The 20250-nt window shown below is 40.5% G+C and overlaps 1 protein-coding gene across 1 annotated transcript in view; it reads right to left on the reverse strand.

Moving 5' to 3' along the window:
• The window catches only part of BRF1 (BRF1 RNA polymerase III transcription initiation factor subunit), a 176880-nt gene that overhangs the window by 70495 nt on the left and 86135 nt on the right, over positions 1-20250 (reverse strand). The window contains exons 6-11 of the mRNA XM_050896767.1: positions 18210-18359; positions 15904-15997; positions 5835-5961; positions 4246-4285; positions 4064-4156; positions 3049-3327 (exon numbers count right to left, since the gene is read on the reverse strand). Of these exons, the coding sequence (XP_050752724.1) occupies positions 3049-3327; positions 4064-4156; positions 4246-4285; positions 5835-5961; positions 15904-15997; positions 18210-18359 (783 nt within the window). The remainder of the gene's footprint in view (positions 1-3048; positions 3328-4063; positions 4157-4245; positions 4286-5834; positions 5962-15903; positions 15998-18209; positions 18360-20250) is intronic.

Below are 20250 nucleotides of genomic sequence, written 5' to 3' on the forward strand. Positions count from 1 at the left end.
GTTGCTGCAGCCACCGTAGCACAAAGGTGGAAGATTTCCCAAAGCAGCTGATGTAGGCAATTATAAACTGAATTACCACATGCAAAAGCCAAATGAAAAGACTTTGTAGAAGGTACCTACAGCAGAGGTTTTTTTGAGGAAGAGATATCATTACAGAGAGGAGAGGAGATATACCCTGCATTTAAGGAAGCCAAACATTGCACATACTGCACCTGCTTGCTGAGCTCCTATTTAATAGCCACCTGCCCAACCACGCAGTGTATCACCATGAGGGTTTGCTGGGAATCCTCACCATGTAGCACCAGGCATGCTGTTTCCAACTGCTGCACTGACCGGACGTAATACACCCATCCAACAACACGTGGAGCCCAGCAGGAGATACAAAATCATCCCGACTAAGGTCTCCAGCCCAACCTGACCCAGAACGTCCACACAGTGATAGATGACTCAAGGTTGGAGAGGGCTGAGGGAAGGGAGAGGTTCCTGGTTTACGACTTACACAGCTGTGGAGAAGGACCAAAACGTCACCTTAAGGGTGCAATGTTACGATGACTCTCTCCCTTCTCCAATGGACCTAGGTGTCAGAACTTGAAATATCATAGCAAACCTATGGCCAGCTGAGATTCACAATATAAATTGCACTAAACCAAATTCAAATACACACGATAAATCCAGGAAATTTTATTATCTTTTCCTCCCCCCTCCACAGGTACCAACTACTCTTGTTTCAAGATGATCTATAATTGTGCCATCTCAAATTAAAGTCTGAGTAACTGCTCTCATCCCATTTAGTTTTGAAAACTGCCGTTTCTTTTTCAGACTTGAAGAAGGGCCCAGAAACCTGGAAATTGTCTAATTTTTACAACTATACCAGTTGGCCTGATAGAAGAAGATACTGCCTCCAGGTACAAACCTTTCCCAGATTTCCCAGAGCTATGAGGCAGAACTCAAGACATCATTGCCTGAGGTGACAGAAACATCTACATTGGTTTTCATCGGGGTTCAGAGCTAAGATGCACAAGTGACCAACGCAAGGCATCTTAACAAGAGGTTTTCTTTATTCTGCATAATAACAGGCCAACTGCAAGCCAGGTGTACTTCCCAGCCTGTCTGCTAGACCTGATTCCCATTCATCCAAAACACATCGAGGCTCCGTTACTGCTCCTGAACCCAGATGATTTCCCGAAGGATACCAGGACCTCGGAGGGATGATGCACACGCACACTGTGATGCACCGACACCACGCAGGCACCACGTGGCAAGGGCTCGGAGGCTGGGAAGTGCACCCCAGCACGACTACCCCACAGTACAGACATAACCAAAGTGAATCTGACTTAACATGAAACTTTTAAATGATTAAAATAAATTAGCAGTGTCACTGCAATAAAAATAAATAAACAAACATGGAGGCAGGATCTACAATAAAAAAAAAACCAAAACAGTAATTTGGCATATGAGCTTCACAACATGTTAAGAAAATAAGTACTCGTTCAAACACCCGCAACGATTTCTCAGATGCATTAAAAGAGAATGAACACACTGAAACCTATTTGGTTTTGAAATTCAGTTCATTTGGCACATCATCCACTTTTGAAAGAAAACAAACAGCAAATGCAGACAAGCCATAGCATGAGCAGCCATGCACTCTCCTGCCCACCTGCCTGAAGCCTGACTCAGAGGAACACACCTGGCTATACCAGCTCAGTTTCATCTTTAAACTCAGTCCTCAGCCTGCCCATTAAAATGGTCAATAGCAATGCCAGCTGAGAAATGTCCATCACTGGGAACTCATTTTTACAGGTCATTGGCTAGCCAGACAACAACAGCTTCTAGCCATTACTGACCTCTCTTCGACATGAACCACTGATTTCCAGGAGAAAGACGAGCCACGAGCCATCCATTTTCTTAATCGTAATTAAAACAAAACCAAAACCACTCAACTGTTTCTATATGATTTCGTTTGTACAAAATATAAACGTGCAATCATCCTGCTAGGTCTCTGGAATGCAAACACTAACATAATAAGAATCTGAATGCATTCAGTTCATCTATTGAGGCAGGCAGTACCTTATTATAAGTAGGTGCTGTTGAACAGAAATTAGCATCAGAACAGTTTGGATAACAAAATGTTCTGCCGCATCGACCCCCAAGCAAGCTGACAAAACACATTCAGACAGGTGTGCCTTATGATGGAAAAATTAACTGTGATAAAGAAAAGAATAAAATGCCCTTTAGATATGTTCCATTCTCGGAGTCATTAAGATGCAAAAGGAATTAAAAAAAATGCCATCTCCATAAAGCTCAAGCACACATAAGAAAAAGCAAACAAACCTGCCTGGACAACTGGCTGTTTGCAGTACTGTCTGCTTTAATGGCTCTGGCAAAATGTACTTCCTTAGTTGATCAGTCCTGCTCCCACTGTACTATACAGAGCTATATGACACAGATAGATCGGGTGGTTTTAAGAAAAATGGAGCAAAACCACCACAACACACACCAAAGTCTGTATCAAAGGAAAAAAGCATACAACCAGTTATTTGCTCTTACAAATGTACTAAATATTTGCCAATTGCAAAGATTCTCAATCAGAGAGACAGACTGCATCATGTTTGACTCCAGTAAAATGTCTCCTGAGAAAGTCTGCCTTGATCTAAAATTCTCATCCTTGGGCTTTAATTCCCAGTCATATTTACAGGAATCTGCTTCCTCCAATTTCCTAATTGAGACTGCATGGCTTGAAATATGCCCATCAGCTATCATATGACTGCAAATCTACTCGACTAAGAGATACACATTCTCAGGCGTCAGAAAATAATTCGGCACTCCAGATTTTCCTGCAGCTTCCTGAGGAACAGATGCCAATGACCAACATCAACAACCGAGACCACTGGTCCCATCCAGCCTCACAGCTCCTGCACCTCGATGTTACAGCAATTCATGGAATTGCTACCACAGTAACCATCAAGATACATGGAAATTACACAATAAACCCACAACTGGCTGCTTGTGTCCAGTTTTCACTCTGAGCTGAACTGATCTCCTACTCACCAGGCTCTCGGTCCTTAGTGGATATGCACTCTTTTATGGACTCTGTTATGCCAAGACTAGCTGCAGTGGGGAGTGGGCCAAGCAAGGATTCCAGTGCTGGTGGTCTTACAAGAGCTTCATTTCCATTTTTGCATTCCCCATCTTCATTTTTTTCTACTCTATCCTTCTCGTGAAGTTCATTATAAAAGTCCTTGTTTAAGTGATTAGCAGCTGCTTCCAGTTCCTCATCTTCTGCGTCCTCCTCTCCAAGTACGCTAGAGGTATTATCTTCTATAGAATCTGTAAGGGAAAAAAACCACCAACAGATCATTGCATATCATCTGTTACAGAAACTAAATAAATAGAGAGGCGTTCACTTAAAGAATAAGAATCTTTAGAGAAAATCTGTAGAAGAAATACACAATATTCTAGTACAACATATGAATACATGGAGTTTCCAGATGCTCTTCAAATTCATTACCTTGGCTATTAAAACATATTTTTGTGAATACAGTCATCATTTAAAATGAAGTATTGTGTTATCAAATTATGGCAGGTAACATGGCTTTGCAAGAGAAGCCAGCTACTTACTGGTATAATTACAAATGAAAAATAGCCAGTTCAACCTGCACAAAGCCCTTCCGTATTGCTTAGTCAACTGGGGGATTCAGTGACAGAAGGGTCTAGATACTGGTCCACATTCTCAGGTGCCAGTGCCAAGCTTATACTGCACCAGGAAAGAAAAACAACTGAAATCATTAATGAACTGTCATTGTAATGAACAATGTAGTTGTTCTGAAGACTGATATATGAACCAACTAATTGGCAGAGAAAACCCCAACGCAATAGAGATCTTGTCCTATGGAAGCATATATATAGAATCATAGAATCATTTAGGTTGGAAAGGACCTTTAAGATCATAGAGTCCAACCATTAATATGATCACATTTATCACAATAACGTTCACACACTTAAGACTGCCTGCAGGATCTGAACCCATTATTATTTAAGTAGTCAGAAGACTTTACAGACTTACCATCTTTAGTGAAATTTGCAAATACGCCTTTTGCTTTCGGTCTACTGTTTTCTAATTCAATCTCTATTTCATCTTGATAGCTCGATATTTCACCTGTGGTGAAGAAATAAAAATAAAACTCAGCAATCATTGATGTAATTTTGAACAAATGAGTGGTATGTTACACTAAACACAACTTATACCTTCAAAATCTTCCAGCTTTTTTGATAACGCCTTCTCAAGCTGAAATGAAAATAAACAAAAAAACCATGAAATTACTAAAAGAACCCAACTTTGTACTGTTTGTGAACTGTATACAGAGACACAGAATCATAGGGTATTTTAAAAGCAATAAGCAGGTTTTGAATCCCAACTCAAATTACTTTGTAGTGTCAGACAGGTAAGACAGACAAGTTTCAAAATACTGACTGATTTCAAATGTTATCTCAACCATCTCTGTACTTCAAAAGGAACCTTCACTCTGGCAAGCTGCAAATAAAAGGCCCTATTCTTCAGCAGTCAGACTCTATGACTGTGCCGGTAGATGTGAGCAAGTGCAAGGACAGTGCTGAAATTGCAGTGCCCAGGCCAGACACAGCACAGAGGTGATGGTGGACTGAAGTACTGACCTACAGCACTTGGCAGGCTCTTGGGAACATCATAAACATGCCTACAGACCTTTAAATGATAGCATATTTAGAACAGTAAAAACAAAAACCCTGAAAAACTAATAATGTAAGAATTGGCTATGATGGTAGTAAAATCTTCTCCTCTGGTGCCAGCTTTAGTTCATGCTTTGTAAAGAAATTAAGCCACATGAGAACTAATCTCTGTGGAAGCAAGTGTTTTACCACCCAAAAACCCAGCAGTCTCATTAAAGTAATTGGGTTACTGTTTTCATATGTATTTTAAAAAAAGTTATATGTAATGGCACTTCTCCTGACCACGGGTATCACCTTAAAAACAGTGCACGGTTTCTGATCCAATTACAAAGCTTACACCTTTGCAACCCTGATCCTTGCTAACCAGGGTGGAAGAGTGCATACAGCATATAAAAGAGAAGTGCAGACATTAGGACAGCTACTGAAGACCTCCATGCCACAAGCTCAGCTTAACTTGTCACATGAGAGCCTCCAGTTTTGTAAGGACAAAAAGATTTAATGCTTTGATAAAAGGTCAAAGCACAAGAAGGGCAACACACATGCAGCAGGAAAGCAAGCATAAAGGAGATAACAGTGCTTAGTGTAACTGCATCAGCTCACAAATGGGGGAGCATCTGGGCAGAGTGTGCTGAGCCATCTACAATACAGCAGTTGTGGGCTAAGCACCGAACACTGGTACCCTGCAAAACACGGAAGCTCAGCTGGTACTCCTTTACTCGGCCATGCAGGCATCCTGATCGGCACTAACAAGAGCAGTGACTCTGTACTTCCTGCAGCAGCTGGCTAAGATGGCAGACATACTTTGATCCCTCATCAGGGGATGTTTAAAGCTACATATCTGAAAGAGCACATCTCTCTGGAGGAGTGAGCAAAAACTATATACGAGAAAAACTTTTTTTTTTTCCTCAACTGGGAAGCTATCCCTTTATCAGTAAAACAAAAAAGTATCCTTTAGTTAATGGGTATCATAAGCACTAATGCTCACCCTTCTCTTAAGAACCTCAAAATAAACATAATTAAAACTTATCAAAGGCTGGTCAGTTAGGATTTAGTATTAACTGACTCAAAAAGGAATATACAGATGGAGGAGAGAGGAGAGAAATACAGAGAGCATCCGATTTAGAATTCACCTGCTGTATCTTCAATTTTTTTTGACCAGCTGTAAACGATGGAGGATCACATTCTTCTTCCAAGTCAATCTTCATAAACTCATCTATGGTTAGCTGACTGGTTGGTGTATCTTCAAACTCCGTCAACCTACCAAAGCATACAGCACATTACCATAACATCTTTAAGAACTCCTTTAAAAGTAACAAAATCTGTCAAACTGCTAAGTTACAAAATAAACATGTCACCCTTAGAAACTCTGGCTCAAATACACACTACATTAAAACTGAAGTGATACTAATTGTTTCATCTGCTGTAAAGAAAGTATCTTCTCATATCACAAATTAGCTTTTATTAGAGTATGTAACACATACTTTTTTTGATGAACAAAGACTGAACAGAAATACCGCAGCCCCTACGGTCAATTAAGTATAGACTGACAAAACTAAGACGAGAAACGCAGCTCATTCCTCCTGTCTCACTGCTTTTGTTATCAACAGCAACAACAAAACAGATTCCCAAACTAAAATACCTGCCATCATATTTTAGGAGTACGCTCAAAAATATTCCTGATATGTGAGCATGATTAATTTATGTAAAACAAATGTTAAAGTAACATATCTTCAGCAGACTGGAAGAGGGACAAGAAGTAATCTTCCCAGGATGCACAGAAGCAGTAGTAAAATAAAGGGATCATCTGCACATTGCACAGATGGAATAAGTGAATGCATGTAATTTTACAATAATATACTTTGTATTTGTTTAATGTCCGCATTTTGAAAGTCCCTACCTATGTGAGAGATAGGACTAGCTCCATGGGGAATCTTTCAAAGGAACTGAAACTTAAATGAGACCACATTGTCATAACTTCATCCACAAATTTCAGCATTTTATACAGGTGGTTGACAATGAGCACATCCATTTTACAGATGGAGAAAGTGAGACAAAAGGTTAAGTACAAAGCCAGGTCAGGAAATGTCTGGTAGAATGCTTTTCTGACAGAAAGTGCCCTTTTAATAATATCAACATTTTCCATGGGAAAACGGCAATGATGGGTCTGCAGCTGCTTCACTCGGAATATTCCCATCTTCCAGAGGAAGCAAAGCTGACAACAGCTTCCATCTGCAAAGCTAGGAAACTAAAAACGGTGATTCAGTACTCCCAGCACAGGACCTTTCAGCTCTTCTCACCCCTTAAACACAGTCGTGGTTTTCTCCTCTACCTCTGATTGCAACAAAACTCCTTCCGAAGAAGGAATTTTCTCTAGGACAGAAATTCAGTTTCCAGCTGACTCCAGGGTCAAAGCCAAGAGCACAGGGCCACACTCTCTCCCTATATCCTCATCAGTACCTGTATTTCTGCTTTTTATAAAGTGAGGAGCGAGACAAGACAGCCCATACAAAGGGACGTAGGCATGCCGTAACTTCAGGACACTTTGCCTGGAGACACCATGCTCCCGGAGCACAGTCCACAGGCCACGTGTGGCATCTCATGCCGTGAAATGTGCAGGGAGAGCCAGGCACCTCTAAGTAAAACCAACAGCAAGCAGCACGCTGAGCCCAGGCACAGCTATGCCAGCCAGAATCAGTGCTGCTGAGGAGAAGAAAGCCTCTGAAACCTAGTCTCGCTTTTGGAGTTCAGGCATCTCCACAAAGCCCCAAATTAGCTATGTATTTGAGAGTGACTGACAGCCCAAAACCTTCCCTCAGAGTACCAGGGACCAGCTCCCTCCTCCTCTCTTTCAGATCAAATTGGAAAGGACAGGAGGATGCTGTTGGCGGCAGCAGCACCCAGCTTTTAATTAACAGACTAGAAATCTTTCTCAGCATTAACGGGCTTCCAGCGTGCATTACCCATCTTCCAAGAGGGAGCCTCATCTATCAGGCTAGAGGGAAAATCTGGCCAGGGCACGGTTATTATTATTTTAATTCAGGATTCACTTAATGCCAAGCTCATGTATCATTTTAGGAGCATGGATCTTCCCAGTCACCATCATTAAACTACAGTCATTCATCTCTCCACGTATGAATCATGCACTCATAGGTAGTCCCACTTCAGCAAGACTTTTCCTCCCAACCAGCCTCGCCTCGTTAAAATATTATTCTCCTCCCACTGTAAAAAGCCAACATGCACTTCGGCAAAGACGCCCAGTTTGTTTATCCCACGCTTGCTCCGAGTTTGAGATGAGCAGCCAGACCCAGAGCCCAGCCAAAACGGCAACACCTCTGGGCATGCAGAGCAACGCAGAAAACACCAGTAGCAAAACCAGTCGCTCATGAAGCAAGGTTGGGGACGAGATGACCATGCTTGGGTTTCAGCATCTAACCCCGTGCACGTCTCCTTGCGGACACCTGAGGCTCTGTCTGTCCCTCTCCTTGTCCACCATGCCGCGTGACTCGTGTCACGTATCCTGCACCCGTCAGACATTAGCCCACGGGTGAGCCAATGTGCCCGCAGCTGGCACGAGCTTCGGCTCAAGCGCCAGCTTCAGCCCTGAGCTAAAACGGGTCTCTCCTAAGACTTTCAGTGCACCTGCACTAGGACAGGCCAGAGCTACGTCGTGTTTGCTGGTGGTGCTACCAAGGAGCTCAAACCCACAGCACAGCACGGTCCGAACATCCTACCCGGCCACCAGCATCCAGTCCCATGCCCGTGCCCTCCTCTTCCTCAGTCCTGATCCAAGCCAAACAGGGCGAGGGCTGACCACCCGGCAGTGAGGGCTGCCAGCGTGATGGTGTAGGCACAGGCTGGTGGCAAGCCCAAATTTAGAGCAGCACATTATTTCTTCACTTCTCGCCGGTCTTAACCACAAGGCTCTAGCCTTCCTCCTGAAATGAAGAACCATCCCTGATGGTCAGGATCACAGCTTGAGCATCATCTCTATGGGAGAGTGAGCTGTTCACTCAACATTTTCTCGTTTAACTTGATATAAATAAATACCTGCCTTTGCCAACCACTTGCCTGCCTCAACATTTTACATTGGCTGATATCCTGTCTACATATTTTTAAACATTTCTTTAATTTTATCCAGTGTTTGGACACATGCCATCAAGGCAACAAACTGATGCACGCGGCAGTCTACACCACATGAAACAAGGTAACATTAGTTTGGCAGCTAAGAAAAACTGACGCAAACTTAATTATAAGCACAATAATTTCAGGGGCGAGGGAGTGCCCTCATGAAAAAAAAATAGCTATGGGCTATTTTTTAAGTCCCACATAAAAATTATATCCAAGTTCATTTTGCATTTTTGTTAATCTAAAAAAATCTAATAAAAGTTGCCATTTCAAGTCATGCACAGAAGGAGGAAAATAAACAGATATATAAATTAAGATATTATTTCCTTGGCACAAATTCAAAAGGGCTCTAAAAATTGAAATTTGGCAGACAAATATTTTCTATTTATAGTCAAAGCAGAGGCAACCACTACAGCTCAGGCTAAGATTCAACTTCCAGTATAAACCCTCCTCTTACAGTTTCTCACAGCAAACTCTTTCAAGCAAATTCCTTTGGGAGAAAAGTTTTCCCAGAGCTTGGTGTCAGCTGCCCCTAACCCTAACCCTTTTTTTCAAAGAAAAATTTCCACAGCTTTTGTTTCATCTGTTTACGGACAAAACCACACCTCATCTTCTGATAAAGCACTTCTGTGCACAAAACAGTAAACTGATTCTGTTCACACTTAATTTAGCTCCCAATAAGGGAAAATGGGTCAGTCATTTTGAAGTTACGAGCGATGTTTTTTTTACTTTGTTTTCTTTCAGGGATACCATCCATTGGAGACGTATGAATCCAGTCTACAGCCAAGGAAAAAAAAAGACTCCTGTGTGCAGCTAGCTGCTCGGTTCTAATGTTTAACTGAAATTCTGCAGCAGTGGGGCGCAACAAAGCACGTAAAAGAACAAGGTCTTCTGGAGTCCAACTCACAAATGCTTCAGGAGTCCAAGTTCAAAGTCCAAGAGGGACTTCTAAGCAGAAACCATTTAGGAAAAGCCACAGTGTCCTCCTACATATACACAATCAGCATCTAGCTCTAGAAAGCAGGCAGCATAAAGCAGAGGTATCTTGTGCTGGACCTCTATACAGAAGGGCAAACAAATTGTAACTTCAGAGACAATTGGTTTTTTTGAAGAGTGAACGTGAAATTTAGCCTGAGCAGTCAGCCTTTAAGTTACCTGTTGTGAGAGGTCTTTCTAAAGTACTTAAAATATTTTATTAATGGGTTAAAAAAAGTACTAAGCTGAACATTGGCATATTGTTAGCAGAAATACATGAAAAAAACTTTATTGCAAGGTAAGTTAGTGGTGGTAATTAAATTCCCGATTTTCCCCAAATTAGCAATATAATTAAAACCCTAAGTAATAACTCACATGATATCTACATAATCTTAACTGTCATATCAATTACAAATATTCTAGTAATAGATCAGCTGATTTGACAACTCCAACATTTGCAAACTCTGGAAAAGTAAGGGATTTACTTCTGTATCTTAGTGAAGTACCAAAATATTGCAGTATATCCCCACTGTTTTAACTTAACATTCAACAGCACTGCCTACCACTCTAAGCCTGTGCACTCACTCATAGGAGAGAAATTCAGAATTTGCACTGATGTGGCAAACCATCACTATTTTTTATACTACAAACTTAACAGTCTATTGCATCATCCTTCTCTCCCCATTTTTCTCCAAGCCATATAATGTTTATGCATGAACTATTTATGGAAGTATGTAAACATATACCCTAACAGTGATACTTAATACAGAACATGTATCAGAAATAGTTATTAAATGCTTCCTACATGACATAAAAAAAAGTTTTCCAGTATGTAAATAAACAGAAGTGTAATCTCCTTATATGTAATCATTGTACATATATGTAATTTTACACATACTTGCACCAATATAAAGAAGGTATTTTTAAAGCCTGTATGAATGAATATCTCATTACTAAAGGTAAGGACAAAATCAGAGGCGATCCAGTTACTGTGGTTTTACAACTTACAACTTATCACCTGAGCTGTGCTAAATTAGTCTGTCTGTGTTCCCGGCCCAATGCAACTGTAAAGAGAAATATTTTCACTTAAACAGCTTCCATGGTGTACTACATTAATACATTTCACCTCTTTTTGCAATGGACTAAGAGCATACACACAGTCATTTACTGCAAATTAACTGGTAACTGATAATTTATGGTGCTCATTTGCTGGCAACTCTCTGTCATTTTTCTAAATATTAAAGAATGGGTACCTTGAAAGATTTATTGTACTAAATAAAAGCACCCTTTAGAATTAGTTGCTTTTACTTGCTTACACCAAAACAGAGATTTAAAATTATGACAAATTTTTTAGCATAAATTTTAAAGCCCTGATTCTGCAAACACTTACACATGTGGTGAACTTGGGTTAACACTTGTGCACATGGTTAGCCCACCAATCATCCCACCAACAGATCTCCCTGGCCATCCCAGTAGTCCACCAGTCTAAACCACCTGGAATTTTTTGTTCTTGGGTTTTTTCCCCCTGATTCAAGTATCCACATCCTGCTAATGAAACAAAATGCTTTAGCATTCCTTAAAATTTTGTTTCATTAGCATGGTTCCTCCACTGTGGTCTGTCAAAAACACTCTATGATCTCCTTGAAAAGAAAAATAGCGCGCTGCTTGATTTCTTAACAGCCGCTCAGATGAGGAAAGTCAAACACAGAGAGAACTATTTACAAGATCTAAGCCCAAGTTAGTGCTAATAAGTTAATTATTGTTTCAAAAGTAACAGACACCAAATAATTTTGCAATGACATTTTTAAAATAAGTATGAAGTACTAAAATATATTAGGAATCTAATTAATGTATTAGCTTACTAGCTGTATAGAAGCTGGATTTATAAAAAGGAACATTGCCTGTGAAATTGGATTCCTCAAAAATAAAACCTTTTTTCATTAAAACAGACAATCCAACTTACAAAGGTATGCAATACCAACCTGCGTGGATCAAGTTGTATTTTACTCGCCATACTAGAAAGATTTCTAGAAATCATCTATAAGCCACTTGAAATTATTTAACCAGAGACATAAAATATTTCTCAATTTACTTTCTTAGCTTATCGCAAGAGCAGCCAGCAAAGGAGCTCCATGGCTGCTGAGCTGAGATCAGAGCAGACACCACCACAAGCTCCTCTACATGAAGTAACTCTCCCCGTTTTCTGAAAGCTTCTCTCCGTACCACACTTCAACCAAGAGCGCTCATACAACTCTGACGTACTGAGCATCCTCTACCCTTCATGCTCAAACACCTTAGGTAAACAGCTCTCACTTAATTCATCAGATACCTTTCACAGGATTTTAGCACGGCTTTACTTGGATCACAACTGAACACAGACTTCTTCACGCCTTTCCATTCAGTCCCTGGCCTTGGTACAGCTTTCTTATTTCGGAAAATGTAACCTCACAGCCACCTTGCAGCTATGTGCATCCCTGTTACCTTCTCTTCCCGTTCTGACTCTGGACTTGCGTATCGACTTGCTCCTCGCTTTGCCTGCTCTCACAGACATCTACCCGGCTTGAGACTGCACTGGGAGCTTGGACATGAAGTTTATGTGAACTATATATTGCAGAAATGAAAATAAGAAAAGCTGCAGGCAATACATTTATCTTTACGCATGAATCTTTAATTTTTCCAGAAAATTACGAACACAGTCACCGAAAGAGCTGTAGCTGGGTCCCCAGGATATGAGCAAAGGACCCCATTTATGAAAGTCCCTGCAGTATCTCCAACTGGTAAATGGAGTTCCTTCGTAACAAGTTTTGTCTTCCTTCCCCCAAAGTGCTATTTTGTTGTAAGAAAAAACATTCACCTCAAAAATGAGCCCTTTAAACCCATTTTGGCCTTTCATTCCAATTCCTTCTAAATGAAGCTTTACTTCTTCTGAAGTTCATCACAAATAGGTTTTTTAACAGATAGTGTTTTATGGAACTGAGAAGAAATATTTTTTATGTAAAAAGTAGCTCAATTTAAAGATAAAGAGAGTAAGCCAAAGAAGTAAAATGCAAGTGTTAACAAAGATAAGCCGAGGTTTTTTTATTTCTATTGAAGAAGTGCCTAAGATCTTCAAACAGGCGTAAGGGCCGCACAGTATTAGATAATGCACAATGGACAAACATCACAAAAATTATTCTCACTGCAGATAAGACATAATTTAGTATGCAGAGAAAGTATGCAATAGGTGAATAACTAGATGAAGGGGCATAGTATGTAAAGGTTAAAAAGGCAGCAGCGAAGACAGGTGCATTGAACACAGGCACAAATGCAAGGATTAAACTAAATAAAAGGGTCGGGTTTATTAAAAGTTAATTTCTGCTATCTCCACAGATGATTACAGAGAAAATAACAATTTGAGTAATTAGTTAATGTTTGTACAGTACTTGGAATATATAAAGTGATATATAAGTTAATATCATTTCAATTAGACTGGAAATGAGATAGAATTATCAGTGCATTTATTAATATTTAATACATTCACTTTCAACAATGGCAACAAGCTTTAAATTTTAATTGCGTGCTTCAAAACATAAAGCTAGAAGGTCCTGTGAAGTAACTAAAAAGTTTTCTTACCAAGATCCTACCAAAACGCCACGCATATTAAAAATAAACACACACTGGTTTTTAACCAAAGAGATGATTAAATTAAGAACTCTTGATTTGAAGATGAGTGACAGAGTCCATGGGCCATGCTTTGTCACTTTTTCCTTCCAAAACAGATTCCCTTTATGATCAGGTCATTCATTTTTATGACCTGAAGGTACGTCGCATTTTTGTGAACCTCCTCGTAAGAGCTACTCCTCCGGTACACAGCAGTGAAAGGGGCGACAGACTACAGGCACGTAGGGCTTGGTGCTCTCCAGCTGATGGACAACAGGGTGAACTAGTCCTCTTTTACACAGTCGCATCAGCTGCATTGCACAGGATCAGAAATAGTGCCCTTCTTAGGGAAGGGCTGCCACCCCTTGCTGAGGGTCTTCCCACAACAGGAAGCCAAGCAGGGCTTTCTTAAAAAGCATCGCTCCCGCATCCTCAGCCAAGCCACTGATCAACACAGCCCTGTCTCCCGCAGGCTGCTGGGCTGCGTCCACAAGGCAGGGGGAGAAGGCACCTCGTGTCGGTGCCGCCCCTTCCCTTGCAGATTTCTGCCATGGAAGTCCGTTGGCATCGAAAGCAAATTCAGCTTCCAGTGGTCTGTGCTTCCCCACGAGCCATGTAGCAAACGGGGAGCTAAATCAAACCATACAGCAGAACCTGCAGGCTGGAAGTTTGAGTGTTATCTGGACTCCTGCTTGGTTTCACTTCAAGAGCTGTCAGGGCAAAGGCATCAGCAGTGAGCGTAGCATCCAACGCCGTCCATTAATAAGCGTTCACCCAACTACGCTCAACACCTTCACAACACACAAAGCAGCAGCAGCTCTTTACAAACCGGAGTAACTGCAGCAATAATTAAAAGGAAATAAAACTCTACATCAAACTGAGAAGCAAAGAAATTTTTAAGAACGTGAAACAAGTTCTTATTAATGTAGACAACTTCTACTCGATGGCATTTTGAGAGGAATTCTTGAAAGAAGAGGAAAAAAATTGGGAGTGCAGAAAGAGTTATTCAAATGTATTTTTTTTATTTGCCTTCGTTAAATACTATATAACGTGCTCTTATTTGAAAAACATCAATCAAATTTATAGATTCGTGATAAATAGTTGTAATTATAGCTGCCTGAAAATAATTCAGCTGTCACGTTTACCCTGTCAAAGTAAATAACGCTGTCACTTTAGTTGATGTTTGTGACTTGAGTAAACATTTCAAAGCATGAATTTTGAAGTAAGATTTCTCCGCTTGAAACAATTGCTCAAATTAATTTTCCTTCCAACTCTAATTTATTATGCTTATTTTCTTAGTAAGAACAAACTTTTTATTTAACCAAAGCATCCTGAAGCAGATCGTGGGTGCATAAATCATTAATCATACAAAATGCACACTAAAACACATGACCTGCTGACCAGAGGAAAAAAGTGGCATTTGTACTGCTCCATCCTTATAGTTGTAGTACCTTGAAGCACTTAAAACACTTTAAATTTATTCCTATACCACCCATGCCTGGTAGGGAAATAGCATCATTCCTGTTCCACAAATGAAGATCTGGGGCAAAAATATTTTTCACAATTAAGAAGGTAATATTATTAACAAGTATTAGACTCGGCTGGATGTGCTTAAGCTGGTCTCAGCGAGGTGGAGAGCAAGACAGACACCAGGGGAGCTTTCTAAAGACAGACCTTGGTGGAACAAACTTCAGAATATATTGGTGGTACAAAAATTTCCAACTGGGGGCAACAGAAAGCGTGGTATTTCACAGTCAGGTCATTTTTTACTGAACCTACGGGGAAAGAAAATGTTACAACTTTTCAAAACTAAAATGAGGGAAACTGGGTGACTGCTTACTTCATCAAAATATGGAAAATACTACTAGATCTTTAAAAAACAAACCATGCCAAAAGTACTTGGGAAATTCCCACTTTCAGGCTCACATTCTGCTGATAATTCCACTTCGGACCCCTTCAGTGAACTTATTATTAGACTCACTGCGCTGTCTTCTATTTATTAGCAGTGCAACACTATCAAAAATGAACATTTCAGTAAAATATTTTGAAAAGTTCTGTTCAATAACAAATAAAGGACAAGACTGTTCAGCACTGTATTCTGGGTTAATGAAAAAAAAAATCATCCCACAGTACACCCTCAGCTTTGAGAATCAATCAATTATTTCTTCTGAGGACATGACAACACTGTTAACATTTCTGACCCAACATTTTTTTGCATTCAACTCTTCACCTGTTAAATGGGCACAGAGCTCCTTACCATTTTTGCTAAGCATGTGAGGACTTACATAAGAGGCAGGTGATAGTACTTAAAAATGACCAGCTAAAACATGTTGTACCTATTTTATTCTTGGCACTTCTGAAAAGGAAAAGAACCTGGTTTTCTCTGACATACATTCATTTTAGACTACACCACTTTGCAGTACTGTAAATGAAAGATAAAAGCAATAAAACTGCACTGACCTTTTCCTTAATGTAGACTCACAAACCTTGACCACCCTGATGACCTCTTTAACAGTACGTCGGAAATCATGCATTCTTGCTGCCACTAGCAGAGCTAAAGAATAAGCAGGGAAAGTCAATGTCAAAAAGAGGAAAATTTCCTGAAGAAAAGCAGAAAACAGTCAGATAACTATACCTTCTCTTTGTCCCTGCCTTCAGCTAAAGAGCTGTAAATGCTTATGCTCAGCTGTGTCCCTGAATACAGGTGATTGACTTGACTTTACAAACTCTCCTTCCTACCCAATAAAATTAAGCTGATTGCAAATTGCACCCTGAAAAATTCTGTGCTTTAACATTTGGGAAATCACGGTCAGCTACTTAAAATACAGCACAAGAACACTGCATCGATCACATATTTTCAAAGTTATCTTTTTAGCAGAATTTACTAGTCCTGAATAAAAAGATCTCCAGCGAAACACTGAATCTGCTTAAGCTGCTATCCTCATCTATCTATGATATCACTGTCTTTCTAGTGCCCAAATGCTCTCCTGCAGGACCCTCTATACAGCTAAATAACTACTACTGGCTGCATTTACATTAGTGTGTTGATTCAGAGCACTAGCTCCGTTGTGAAGCACTATCCCCACTCATCATGCAGTGGTTCGGTGCGCAGAACAGTTTTAAGCATGCAAAAGTACTTCCTTTCAGAGGAAACTAAACCAGAGCTCCACTTCAGGTATGTGTTTAAAGTGCTCCAGTTCCTAATGGGAACATCAGGGGCTGAACTAACAACTGGTCCTTCAAACAACGTGTGGCACAGACATTTAGGCCAGGGAACCAAACTAAACCCAGTCCACAGTACACCACATGAACTGTGTATTGCAGGGATGGATGTAGGGGACTCAGCACCACGTGCTTCAATCTATTGATCCATGTCTGTTGAATCAAATTACTTGCTCATGTGGATATAGCCTATGTAGTGAATCAAAGACCAGGCTGGTCTCCCATAGAGTCTACAGTCAAATTTTTAGCAATGTGCAATAAGCAAGTACTATTAACAAAAAGAGGCTAGAAATTTCAAGATGATTGCATAGTCCCGGGCTCCCTAAGGTTTGAGCGCTATTTCTCATTCCAGCACACACATGTAAGATCTTTCAAATAAAATAAAGTGCAAACATGAACTCTGTGACTATCGACACTCTTCGTTACTCTGACCTCACTGGCTGGTACTAACTACCTTTTAACCTACCCTCCCAAACTGGTAGGCTTTTTGTAAGCACCATGACAGCAATGGATCTTGGAAAAAGATGAAGACGGAGAGGAAAATAATTTCACAGAACAGGTCAAAGAGGGCATTTCTTGCATAAGACTCTGTGTAAAGACACAAATCAAAGTGCTTGCACTAATGGTGTCATTTTAGCTGACAAAAAAACCTTTTAGCAGCTAGAGCTTGCAGAGAGTGTGGGCGAGAAGAGCACCAGAAAGGAGGTTAAAAAATCGAAAACGTAAGATACAAAGGATCTGAGCAAGTAATGTACGAGCAAGGGTAAAAATGAAGTTTGAGTCTCAGAAACTATTTCGATGGAGACCTATATAATCTGTAGGTGCCTGACAGCACAAAACCCAGAGAACATGGCATGACCGAGGAAATGAGAAAGTCCTTGTCGTGGTTTAACCCCAGCCAGCAACTCAGCACCACGCAGCCGCTTCCCCCTCCCCCACCCCACTGGGGTGGGGAGGAGGAAAAAAAAAGTAAAACTCATGGGTTGAGATAAGAACAGTTTAATAACTAAAGTAAAATAAGATACACTACTAAGAATAATATTATAATAATAATTGTAATGAAAAGGAATATAACAAAAAAAAAAGAAATAACACCCAAGAAAAGAAAACCCAGTGATGCACACTGCAATTGCTCACCACCCACTGACCGACACCCAAGCAGCGATCCGCCCCTCCCGGCCAACTCCCCCCAGTTTATATACTGAGCATGATGTTCTATGGTATGGAATATCCCTTTGGCTAGCTCAGGTCAGCTGCCCCAGCTCTGCTCCCTCCCAGCTTCTTGTGCACCTGCTTGCTGGCAGAGCATGGGAAACTGAAAAATCCTTAACTTAAGATAAGCGCTACTGAGCAACAACTAAAACATCAGTGTGTTATCAACATTATTCTCACCCTATATCCAAAACACAGCACTGTACCAGCTACTAAGAAGAAAATTAACTCTATCCCAGCCGAAACCAGGACAGTCCTCATCTGTTCCCAACTCCCAGACTCTCCCGTCCAACCCTCTGCGGGGGAAGCGATACACCCAGTGCCTGACATACCTGCTCCACAGAGCCCGGAGGGCCGGCGGCCGGTGTGCATCCAGTCCCGCTTCATTCTCTGCAACAGCCTGAGAGCCGTCATGGACACCTCGTGGTTCTTATCCCCAAACTCAAGCATGTGTGCAAAACGAGGAATATATAAACACGGATCTGCAACGGAAAGTAATACAATTATTTCTAATCCTAACCCTTGATTTAGGAAAGGCAGTACTTGAGCAGCAGTACTGCGGGGCTGTCATGGTTGGCTTGCTTCACATCTCAGCAAACAACACAGACTGTGCTGCTGGGCCAGATCCTCTGATCACTAAGCTTTAGAAACACTTTTTTAGTTAAGCTAAAACAAAAACCTTTCTTGCTTTATAAACAAGAGACCTTTAAAGCACTGCACAAAGTTTTTCTTACATGCTTTTCAGGGTCCAAGGCTGCACATGCTGACTCCGACACGTGAGCAGTGTTACTGGTATCAGTGAAATTACGCACAACGCTAACCATTTGCAAAAGCTTTTGCAGAATGAGGACATGACTTAGACGCAAAACTTTTAACATCTCCTGCAAAGTAACAAATAAAGTAACTTGCATGTCTCATCTCACACCTAACTACAAATTAAGCTTCGAAAAAAAATTGTTTTTTTAAAATCCCATGTCCCTAACAAAAGTCTACTTACACCTTCAAAGTTAATTCCAGCTCCTTCTCAGACTCATATTCCAACAATACAAACCACTGTTTATTACAGATACTAAGGCATACTCTCCATCGGCATAAATTGCTGGAACCCAATTATTGTCAGCAGCGCTATGACAATTCACATCGGCCACGGATCTGCCTCCAGATGTATAAACTTATTTCAAGTGTTGGTGTTATCAGCTTCAAACTAACCGAAATATGTCAGTACGGATTGTGCTTTGCCTAAACCAATTTATAATTTATCAAACAATCTTGTAAAAGCTACACTTAACACATGTTTACTCTTATTTGAGGTATCAATTTCTCATTTCCTGCCAGCCTTTTATCACCGGACCGAAAATCCATGATGTACGGTAAATTGTTAACTATTAGTCTCAACTCAATTTCCTTAGCTGATCCCCTATGTGGGCACTTAAACTGATAAAGATGAAAATTCAGCTCGAAACACTGGAACAATCTTACGGATTTACAATTAATCAAAGCAGTTTCATTTAGCACCAAGTTCTAACAATGATGCCCTGTTGCTATCCATAATTACCAAGATCACACCGTAGGTGATTACGCCTGTCAGCCCTGCAGAAGCATTTAAATGAAAGCATTTATCAAGCAAAAACTTCCAAACACATCTCCCTCAAAACTGAAGAAATGCCAGAGTGCAGTCACCTACTAAACATGACCCTAAAAATCAAAGGTTTAGGAAAGATTAACTGATCCCCATGATTCTTAAGCATAGTTGTTCTGTATTTCCAAGTATGATTTTATAAAACTGTACTCAACAGAAACGATCAATTCCAAAATACAACAACAAAAAAAAACCTTTCAAGAAGCGATACCCTGGGGTTCAACAGACATTTAAACTTTCCTCTTCGCACTACAGAAACGTGTGTGATGTAAGAAAGCAATGCCCGGTATGCTTTTCCACCTCTTCTTATCCCAAGAGGGCCCAACTTCAGCTCCTCCGGCCGCCGGAGCGGAGCAGGGCAAGGCCATTCACAGCTTTCTCGTTCTCTTCTGAGCTGAGTTTCGGGAGCATTTACACATTTGCATTGTAGCTGTTCAGACATTTCTGCTGGCATTCATGCCCACAGGTCATTTGACAAAACATTGCACATCGTTAATTTAAATTCTGAAGCTACCAAACAGTCAGAAAATGAATACGCGTGTGGGTTTTAAGTGAAAAGCCTTAAAGAGACCATAAATGGCTAGAAAGTAATACTACCAATATATAAATTAAATGCAGGGCCAAGGTTAACTTAAACATGTCCCGCATGGATGCAAACGTTTAAAAAAAATTTAAAAATATTTTTTTAGAAGTTGTAAAACCCAAACACCTTGATTCCTTCCACGAGTACTAAA

This window comes from Gymnogyps californianus, chromosome 5 (genome assembly GCF_018139145.2).
Source record: "Gymnogyps californianus isolate 813 chromosome 5, ASM1813914v2, whole genome shotgun sequence".
Classification (NCBI taxonomy): domain Eukaryota; kingdom Metazoa; phylum Chordata; class Aves; order Accipitriformes; family Cathartidae; genus Gymnogyps; species Gymnogyps californianus.